We start from the raw sequence: 10,990 nt of genomic DNA, 5'->3' as shown, positions 1-10,990 counted from the left end.
GAATTTCAGTGTAAAATGTTTTTAAGATACTTCACAGTAACTTAATCTTTTTTGTTTCCAATATTGGACAGTTTATATGTGAACTCAACCACTGAAGTATTTACATTTAATGTTTCTTTGTACAGTAACATTTATCTGGCAGCTTTTACATTACATACTTTCAAGGTTATGAAAGTACTTTAATTAAAAGATGAATCTGTGGTTTAAACCAGGCGTGCTGTATCAAAACGTATTCAAAGTTAGAGTCCGGTTCTGAGCTGCTGAATCTCTGAACCAAAGTAAAACAATGACCCAACAGTAAATAAAGATAAGTGAAGTATCGTTTATCAAAGATTCACGACTGAGAGAAAATCTCTTAGTTATTCAACAAAGAACAATTCTCCTTCTCAGATGAAACTGGAGTAAAGAGGCTCAACCTGAGGATCGGGGTCTGTCCGGTGGGTCACAGGGTCAACCTGACTATATATATACACTGAACAAAATTATAAACGCAACACTTTTTAGCGTTTATGAAATGAGTTCAGCTCATTTTTCATGAGCTGAACTCAAAGATCTAAAACTTTTTCTATGTACACAAAAGGCTTATTTCTCTCAAATATTGTTCACAAATCTGTGTTAGTGAGCACGAGATAATCCACCCACCTCACAGGTGTGACATACCTAGATGCTGATCAGACAGCAGGATTATTGCACAGGTGTGTCTGAGGCTGGCCACAATAAAAGGCCACTCTGAAATGTGCACTTTTACTGTATTGGTGGGGTCCGAAAACCAGTCAGTATCTGGTGTGACCACCATTTGCCTCACGCAGTGCAACACATCTCCTTCGCATAGAGTTGATCAGGTTGTTGCTTGTGGTCCACTCCTCTTCAATGGCTGTGTGAAGTTGCTGGATATTGGCAGGACCTGGATGTACTGCCAAATTCTCTGAAACGCCTTTGGAGACGGCTTATGGTAGAAAAATGAACATTCAGTTCACGGGCAACCGCTCTGGTGGACACTCCTGCAGTCAGCATGCCAATTGCACGCTCCATCAAAACTTGCAACATCTGTGGCATTATGCTGTGATAAAAGTGCACATTTCAGAGTGGCCTTTTATTGTGGCCAGCCTGAGGCACACGTGCAATAATCCTGCTGTCTGATCAGCATCTTGATATGTCACACCTGTGAGGTGGATGGATTATCTCCTGCTCACTAACAGATTTAGACAGATTTGTGAACAATATTTGAGAGAAATATAGAGCCTTGTGTACATAGAAAAAGTCTTAGATCTTTGAGTTCAGCTGACGAAAAATGGAGGCAAAAACAAGTGTTGCGTTTATAATGTTGTTCAGTGTATATTTATGTTGTATATAAATATATACACTGTATATAAATATATATATACAGCATATAAATAAATATATATATATACTGTATATGAATAAATATATACTGCATACAGATAAATATGTATACTGTATGTTTTTGTTTTCCAATTTTGGGGAATTATTGTTTAAATATCCAAATGAGGCATTACCTAATATACCTGACGATACACGTGAACACTGGATACAACAAGGTTCAAAGTGACTCCTGGATGTTTTTTTTAATAACTTAATAAATCTGAAAATACTGTGTATTAATAATGTTCACCATATTTTTCTAAGTGAAAAGTTTCTGAATGAAAATTGTGATTTAAAGCTACGGACACGGTGAAGTAAATTAAAAAGTGAAATGGGGATTTTGAAGGTTACGGAGTTAGAAAAATATATCAAAAGCAAAAAAGACAAGAGGACACGTGTTCCAAAGTCAGAAAGGCTTTAAATTTATCAGTTCACAAAAAAAAAAACATTCACAGCAAAACTCAAAAGTTAATGATCGAACAAAAACACCAAGAAAAACATAAACAGGACAACAGGTCATTATTCATCCAAAACTCTATCGATAAAGAGAATCTTTGTCTGAATGTTTCAGCAGATCAGCAAAGACGACTTCAAATCAAAGAGCTTCACTGCTGAACGTTGTGCTCTGCTGGTGAAGAGGAACAAGTCCTGTGGGAGTTCCTCAGGGACGCGTCCTGGAGCCTCCGTTGTTCCAGAGGAACAGTCTGGTTCTCTGAAGAGTCAGACCAGATGATCCACGTCCCAGGAATGAATTCATCTCTTCCATTTCAAGTGCTTTTCAAACTCAACACAACCACGTCAGCACCGAGTCTCTGAACTTCGTTCCTGTTGTCGTGAACAGAAAGTCACTGCCCTACAAAAATATCATCAGTTTGAATCTATACGAATGCTTTATTAAATCACGTTTCATTATTGCCCCTAAATATTAATCACACGTGTGACAAACTTGGACTGAAAACACTGGAATCAGTGTGTGTAACATGTTTTAAATAAAAAAAATTCCCTAAAAGATCAATTCCCAAGAAAAACCCCTGAATAACAAAAGGCCTCAGTTACACGTCACGGCGGCCTCGCGTGTCCTGTGTCCGCCTGCTGTGGCAGATGTTCATGTCCTCAGATATTAAACACTACACATCTACAAGATGCAATATGCACAAGAACAGTAGGGGGCTCAGCGTGAGGTCATGACCCTGCTGACGGCAGGAAACGTCCGCTGGCGTGTTCTTAAAAATCTGAGATCCATGAGCGAGTTATAAGAAAAGAGGTGAAGGAATCTCAGCTTTGGTCTGAGGGAAGAGACAGTCAGAGGTCACAGGTCACTGAGGCGTTCGAGTGTCTGAGATCATTACTGTTTTTTTACAGTGTAGAGTCACTGCACACTGTAAACAGTGTCTGTGTCTGAAGGTCAGATAAGGTCACTTCTTACTCCTCGACATTTTTACAGTAGAAAAATAGAGTTAAGAAAAAATGAAAGCACAGTTTGTCCCTTTAGGAAGACGACGTCTTGGTCCTGCAGAGAGACGGAGACATTCTGTCAAATTCACATTTTAAACACCGTTCAAGAACGGCGCTACACTCTGGCTCCGCCTACACGTGGGAGGAGCAACTCATCTGTTGACAAACTGACGGAAAAGGAAGCGACAAAGATCAGACGTCATCGTCCGACTCGTCCAGGGCGACGTCTGTCCTGCATCGTTTCGTAAATATCATAAAGACGCTAATAACGCTTACCACGATAATAATGATGATAATAACGGCGATAATAACGATCAGGGCGCTAATAACGCTAACGACGATAATAATGATGACGACGATATTACATAAATAAATCAGAACTCAAATTCAGTTCAAATAAAACTTCTCATCACCAAAGTCTTTTTTTTTGTTTACATGTGCAGCATGACAAAGTAATTTCAGTCTTCAGTCACAAATGTTGGTTAAACTGGGCTCAGACGGTCGCTCTGGGTTACCTGGGTCCAGGTCTGGCTCGGTGCGTTCAGGACCTGAAGACGTGGACGGCTCGGACCACGTACTGGCGGCAGACGGGACACTCGCTCATCCTCTTACCGCACTTGGTGCAGGTGATCATGTGACCGCACTCTAGCAGGACGCAGTCGATGGGAGAGTCCATGCAGATCTTACAGAGGTTCTCCTCCAGACCTGCAGCGCCGCCGCCGGACGCTAGAGGAAGACACGGGACACGGACGACACCCGTCAGTCAAACAATGATTAACTGATTATCAGATGAGCTGCAGAGCAATTCAGTTATAATCAATTATATAATCAAAGAAATAAACAGTGACGTCATCACGGCTGTTGACGTGAGTCACATGATCCAGACAAGAGACAGGAAACAGGAAACAGACCTGAGGCGTTCACAGTGTTGGCAGCTGAAAGACAGAACACAAAGGTCATCATGTAAAACATCGACCGGTCTGGATCACACAGAGTCAGGACTGACACCATGGTTCTGTCTGTTCTGGATCAGACAGTGAACGTGAGCAGACTCACCCAGGAGGTTCTGCTGGTCCTTGTAAAGCCGGAGAACTCTCTCCATCAGCTCCCACTTCTCGCAACAGCCTTTGTAGTCCACGAAGTTCCGGGCCAGGATTTCCTTCAGCTGCCGGACGCTGAGTTCCTCGATGTCGTCCTCACAGCTCAGGTCCGAAAGAGACGCCCGGCGGCCGGGCACCGACGGCTCCTCGGGGTCCCAAGTCTGAACCAGACGGACAGAGTCAGTCAGGAGGTCCAGACTCTGACACGAGGTCCAGACTCAACACGAGGTCCAGACTCAACACGAGGTCCAGACTCAACACGAGGTCCAGAATCTAACACGAGGTCCAGAATCTGACACAAGGTCCAGACTCTAACACGAGGTCCAGACTCTAACACGAGGTCCAAAATCTAACACGAGGTCCAAAATCTAACACGAGGTCTAGAATCTGACACGAGATCCAGACTCTGACACAAGGTCCAGACTCTAACACGAGGTCCAAAATCTAACACGAGGTCTAGAATCTGACACGAGATCCAGACTCTGACACGAGGTCCAGACTCTAACACGAGGTCCAGAATCTGACACAAGGTCCAGACTCTAACACGAGGTCCAGACTCTAACACGAGGTCCAGACTCTGACACGAGGTCCAGACTCTAACACGAGGTCCAGACTCTGACACGAGGTCCAGACTCTGACACGAGGTCCAGACTCTAACACGAGGTCCAGACTCTGACACGAGGTCCAGACTCTAACACGAGGTCCAGACTCTAACACGCGGTCCAGAATCAACACGAGGTCCAGACTCAACACGAGGTCCAGACTCAACACGAGGTCCAGACTCAACACGAGGTCCAGACTCTAACACGAGGTCCAGACTCTAACACGAGGTCCAGAATCTGACACGAGGTCCAGACTCTAACACGAGGTCCAGAATCTGACACGAGATCCAGACTCTGACACGAAGTCCAGACTCTAACACGAGGTCCAGAATCTAACACGAGGTCCAGAATCTGACACAAGGTCCAGACTCTAACACGAGGTCCAGACTCTAACACGAGGTCCAGACTCTGACACGAGGTCCAGACTCTAACACGAGGTCCAGACTCTAACACGCGGTCCAGACTCAACACGAGGTCCAGACTCAACACGAGGTCCAGACTCAACACGAGGTCCAGACTCTAACACGAGGTCCAGAATCAACACGAGGTCCAGACTCTAACACGAGGTCCAGACTCTAACACGAGGTCCAGAATCTAACACGAGGTCCAGACTCTGACACGAGATCCAGACTCTGACACGAGGTCCAGACTCTAACACGAGGTCCAGAATCTGACACAAGGTCCAGACTCTAACACGAGGTCCAGACTCTAACACGAGGTCCAGACTCTGACACGAGGTCCAGACTCTGACACGAGGTCCAGACTCTAACACGAGGTCCAGACTCTAACACGCGGTCCAGACTCAACACGAGGTCCAGACTCAACACGAGGTCCAGACTCAACACGAGGTCCAGACTCAACACGAGGTCCAGACTCAACACGAGGTCCAGACTCTAACACGAGGTCCAGACTCTAACACGAGGTCCAGAATCAACACGAGGTCCAGAATCAACACGAGGTCCAGACTCAACACGAGGTCCAGACTCAACACGAGGTCCAGACTCAACACGAGGTCCAGACTCTAACACGAGGTCCAGAATCAACACGAGGTCCTGAATCTAACACGAGGTCCAGACTCTAACACGAGGTCCTGAATCTAACACGAGGTCCTGAATCTAACACGAGGTCCAAAATCTAACACGAGGTCCAAAATCTAACACGAGGTCCAGAATCTGACACAAGATCCAGACTCTGAGACGAGGTCCAGACTCAACACGAGGTCCTGAATCTAACACGAGGTCCAGACTCTAACACGAGGTCCTGAATCTAACACGAGGTCCTGAATCTAACACGAGGTCCAAAATCTAACACAAGGTCCAAAATCTAACACGAGGTCCAGAATCTGACACGAGATCCAGACTCTGACACGAGGTCCAGACTCTAACACGAGGTCCAGACTCTAACACGAGGTCCAGAATCTAACACGAGGTCCAGAATCTGACACGAGATCCAGACTCTGACACGAGGTCCAGACTCTAACACGAGGTCCAGAATCTAACACGAGGTCCAGAATCTGACACAAGGTCCAGACTCTAACACGAGGTCCAGACTCTAACACGAGGTCCAGACTCTAACACGAGGTCCAGACTCTAACACGAGGTCCAGACTCTAACACGAGGTCCAGACTCTAACACGCGGTCCAGACTCTAACACGCGGTCCAGAATCAACACGAGGTCCAGACTCAACACGAGGTCCAGACTCAACACGAGGTCCAGACTCAACACGAGGTCCAGACTCTAACACGAGGTCCAGAATCTAACACGAGGTCCAGAATCTGACACAAGGTCCAGACTCTAACACGAGGTCCAGACTCTAACACGAGGTCCAGACTCTAACACGAGGTCCAGACTCGAACACGCGGTCCAGACTCTAACACGCGGTCCAGAATCAACACGAGGTCCAGACTCAACACGAGGTCCAGACTCAACACGAGGTCCAGACTCAACACGAGGTCCAGACTCTAACACGAGGTCCAGACTCAACACGAGGTCCAGACTCTAACACGAGGTCCAGAATCAACACGAGGTCCAGAATCAACACGAGGTCCAGAATCAACACGAGGTCCAGAATCAACACGAGGTCCAGACTCAACACGAGGTCCAGACTCAACACGAGGTCCAGACTCAACACGACGTCCAGACTCTAACACGAGGTCCAGAATCAACACGAGGTCCAGACTCAACACGAGGTCCAGACTCAACACGAGGTCCTGAATCTAACACGAGGTCCAGACTCTAACACGAGGTCCAGACTCTAACATGAGGTCCAGACTCTAACACGAGGTCCAGACTCAACACGAGGTCCAGAATCTAACACGAGGTCCAGACTCTAACACGAGGTCCAGACTCTAACACGAGGTCCAGAATCTAACAGGAGGTCCAGACTCAACATGAGGTCCTGAATCTAACACAAGGTTCTGAATCTAACACGAGGTCCAGACTCTAACACGAGGTCCAGAATCTAACACGAGGTCCAGAATCTAACACAAGTTCCTGACTCAGACTCAACACTCAGACCCTGTTCTGGTTTTACCTGGTCTTCATCCTGAGCATCCGGCTCGGTGGGGCCGGTCTCTGTGGGAGGAGTCGGGTCTTCGGGCAGTGCAGCAGACGGGTCAGAGATCGGGTTTGAGGCAGGTGTCGGGGGGTCAGAGGTCAAGGTGGACGTGTGAGGTGTCAGGTCAGGGGTCACAGATGGAGGGTCAGGGGTCAAGGTGGCGGAGGGGGCGGAGTCGCTGGAAGGTGAAGACTGTTGACTCAGGACGAGCTCCACCAGTTCCTCCTGAAGAACAGGAAACAGGTTTAACGGAGGCGGAGACAGAAGGGGGCAGGGTCTGTGTATAGCACCTCACCTTCTCCCTGCACAGGTGGGTGGAGACCTGGTGCAGGTGCAGGTAGTCTCTGAGCTCCTTCACTTTCAGCTTCATAAGCTCCGCCCGCTCCAGCAGGTTCCCATAGAAACGCTGACAGGTGTGACACAGGCGGGGGCGGGGCTCGCGCTGGGCGGAGCAACGGCTGCAGTAGTTGTTCTTACAATCCACACAGACATGCTGAGAGACAGACAGGTGGAGAGGGAGAAGACAGAGAGAGACAGGTGGAGAGAGACATAGGTGATATCATGGATTGAAGATATCACTCAATTTGTCCTAGTGGTCATTATCAGTACTACAAGTAACAATCCAAACTTGAGGACTTTCATCTCACACACACACACACACACACACACACACACACACACACACACACACACACACACACACACACACACACACACACACACACACACACACACACACACACACAGAGAAAAAAAAAGAGTTTGAAGCTAAAAACTGGTTTGGTGAATCAAAAGGTCAACAACGCTAGCAGACCCTGACCCCTGACTCCCAGCACACCTGTCCAGGATCAGCTGGGGGCAGTTACCTTCTTGTTGGGCGTGTCAAAGCGCCCCCCGCAGGCCGTACAGGTGTGTTCAGGTGGAGGAGGAGAGGAGTTGAAGGCAGAGTTGGTGTAGGACCGATGACGACGTTGAGCTTCGTCCGACTGCTCCACGTCCGCCGAGTCCACACACAGCCAGTTACAGCAGGACGCCCACATCCCTGACACACACACACACACACACACACACACACACACACACACACACACACACACACACACACACACACACACACACACACACACACACACACACTAAAGTAAGTGAAATGAAGCTGAAATATCAAACATGTCTTAATGATTCATATCAAATCTGAAGTTATAATTCAGGAGGAGGTGGTTTTCTGACTATATTAAACATATTTATATGATGATATTGTTGTGAGGTCCAGACTCAACACGAGGTCCAGTTGCTAACTAGTAAAGAGAAACATCACTGTTCAGATCAGAGACTTTAACATCAGGATTTAATCTGCAGATGATTTTACAAGAGCCCGACCGATGTTATCGGCCAACCGATATGAGCCTTTAACTGTGCATTTATGTTTCACATTTTGTGTCAAATAAACTTTTGTTATAAGTTCTTTGTCTTTGGTTGTATTTGTTTTATTGTTTGTATTACACTTTGTAGTTACTTATGATAAAGCTTGTGGTTAAACTAAAATATCAAACCTCATTTACATTTCTTTGTATATATATAGATATGTATACATATCTATATATATATACACGTGTATATATACATATTTATGTTTATATATATACACATTTATGTATATATACATAGATAGATATATACATATACACACATATATACATATATATATATATATATATATACACATAGATAGATATATACATATACACACATATATACAGATATATATATATATATATATATATACACATAGATAGATATATACATATATATATATATCGGTATCGGCCCCAGTCAGCTGATGCCTCTGGACCAGACTCCACGGTACAAACCGTGTCTGTGATGTTTTCTCGTTTCACTGTCACAATACAAAACCACCTGGTTGAAATTAGGTTTTATTAATAACTGAGATCTCCTGATGAATTCGGCGTCACGTGTCAAGACGCAGGACTTGTATTTAATTACATCAACAGGTCATTACCTCAACGTGTGTTAACGGCAGTCACCCGCACCGAACCGGAACTTCAGTTAGAAGTTTACATGTGATGAAATGAAAAGGTCTGTTCGGTGCGAACCGTCAGCCGAACGCCCCGCTGTCACTCACACGTACTTGAGAAGTGATGAGTTTGGTTTCAGGACGAGTTTCCGGTCACCGGTGAGCAGGAAGACGTTAAATCTGACAATACGTTAACGGAGTCTGGCTCGCGCCGCTGGGCTGCCAGCAAGGCTACATGCTAAGCTAACACCATGCTACAGAAGTGAAGTGGACCCGACGGAAGTTTGAAAGAAAGTCACGAACACACGCGAACAGAAGGAGACGAGCGCAGACGAGGTCCCGCCGGGTTGAAAGTCCCCGAGTCACCGGGAGAACGGACCTGCGACGACGCGTCTTCTACCTGTTGACTACCGGGCTCCTGCGAGCTAGCCGCCGGGCTAACGGAGCGCTAACTCACCGGTCAGCGCCGGTTCCACGAACTCTTCTCCACTAGCGGCTCACACGGTCCAGCGGGAGGGTCGTCATCCCTGCTCGGCCCGGTCCCGAGATCACAACACACAACCAGGAAGAGTCCGACCGCACGCGCACGCGCACGCACACGCACACCTGGCTCACTGCTCTGGTGGGGACCGACACACACACACACACACACACACACACACACACAAGGCTCACTGCTCTGGTGGGGACCGTTGAGTGACTTCTGAATCGCAAACACACACTCGGACTTGTGGGGACCAAGTTCTATAAACTCACTTTAACTTTGTTCATCTCACATCGACGTGAAGAAACTTCCGAACTTCCTGTGTGTGTGTGTGTGTGTGTGTGTGTGTGAGACTGGCAGCAGGGGGCGCTGCCCACCCTCTCACCACTGGTCTAAAATAATAGTCTGTGTTCTGACACTTGTCCCCAAAGGTTCCCTGTGACACACACACACACACACACACACACACAACTGGTCGCCTGACGTCAGATCGCGGACCTTCGCTCTGACGTCACGAGGACAAAGTGTCACAGATCGGCGATAATATGAACTAAAATGTAAACACCATGAGGACCAGTGTCATTATTAGGGCCCGAGCACCAACCGGATTGCAGGACAAACTCACCAAAATATGCACAGCTGTCAGAAAAATGTGATGTTATTTGTGTACAAATTCATCTTTAGCATGGGCGTGGTAAACGTGTGTATAGCGCCCCCTAAAGTGACGTCGCGCTTATCTGACACCAACGAAATGTGAGGCAGGTGTCATGTCCCCGCCTCCAAATAAGCCTCTTGGAGCCACGCCCTATGACCAACAGAAAGTCGGCCATTTTGTTTAAAGTCTTAATTTTGGGTCATTTTTACACATTTCATATGGTTACGAACGTGAGTCATCTCAACATGTGACAACAGTCCCGCACTCAACACGTCTACATTTCCATATTGAGCCACGGTCATAGCTCCACCTGCTGACGACCAGGAAGTCAAACTTCTGTGACAGACATCGATGTAGGTGGACACAGGGAGTGTTATCTACGACATGTGCGAGGTCCCCGATCAAACAGATTCAACTAATGTTTTCTTTAGTCACAAGTAAAAACGGCGATCACTCCCCCCCCTTGGCGATCACTCCCCCCCCTTGGCGATCACTCCCCCCCTTGGCGATCACTCCCCCCCCTTGGCGATCACTCCCCCCTTGGCGATCACTCCCCCCCCTTGGCGATCACTCCCCCCCCTTGGCGATCACTCCCCCCCTTGGCGATCACTCCCCCCCCTTGGCGATCACTCCCCCCTTGGCGATCACTCCCCCCCCTTGGCGATCACTCCCCCCCCTTGGCGATCACTCCCCCCCCTTGAAGATCACTCCCCCCTTGG

General features: G+C 47.2%; 1 protein-coding gene across 3 annotated transcripts; it reads right to left on the bottom strand.

The window, feature by feature from the left end:
- Positions 1-1,784: 1,784 nt before the first annotated feature.
- rffl (ring finger and FYVE-like domain containing E3 ubiquitin protein ligase) lies at positions 1,785-9,903 on the bottom strand. Of its 3 annotated transcripts, XM_035621967.2 has the most exons (9): positions 9,889-9,903; positions 9,590-9,751; positions 7,964-8,139; positions 7,393-7,590; positions 7,074-7,322; positions 3,895-4,099; positions 3,750-3,773; positions 3,354-3,564; positions 1,785-2,893 (listed from the first exon to the last, which is right to left on the bottom strand). In XM_035621967.2, exons 3-8 carry the CDS (start codon positions 8,135-8,137, stop codon positions 3,380-3,382), a joined length of 1,035 nt encoding a protein of 344 aa, XP_035477860.1. In that variant the 5' UTR covers positions 8,138-8,139; positions 9,590-9,751; positions 9,889-9,903; the 3' UTR covers positions 1,785-2,893; positions 3,354-3,379. The 3 variants fall into 3 exon arrangements, with proteins under 3 accessions (XP_035477860.1, XP_035477859.1, XP_035477861.1); XM_035621966.2 differs by lacking the exon at positions 9,889-9,903 and having other exon boundaries at positions 9,590-9,836; XM_035621968.2 differs by lacking the exons at positions 9,590-9,751; positions 9,889-9,903 and adding an exon at positions 9,512-9,534.
- Between the last annotated feature and the right edge of the window lie 1,087 nt (positions 9,904-10,990).

The sequence above is a fragment of the Scophthalmus maximus genome, chromosome 11 (assembly GCF_022379125.1).
Source record: "Scophthalmus maximus strain ysfricsl-2021 chromosome 11, ASM2237912v1, whole genome shotgun sequence".
Taxonomy (NCBI): domain Eukaryota; kingdom Metazoa; phylum Chordata; class Actinopteri; order Pleuronectiformes; family Scophthalmidae; genus Scophthalmus; species Scophthalmus maximus.
The sequence above is the reverse complement of the archived record's forward strand: the minus strand, read 5'-3'. Positions and strand labels throughout refer to the sequence as shown.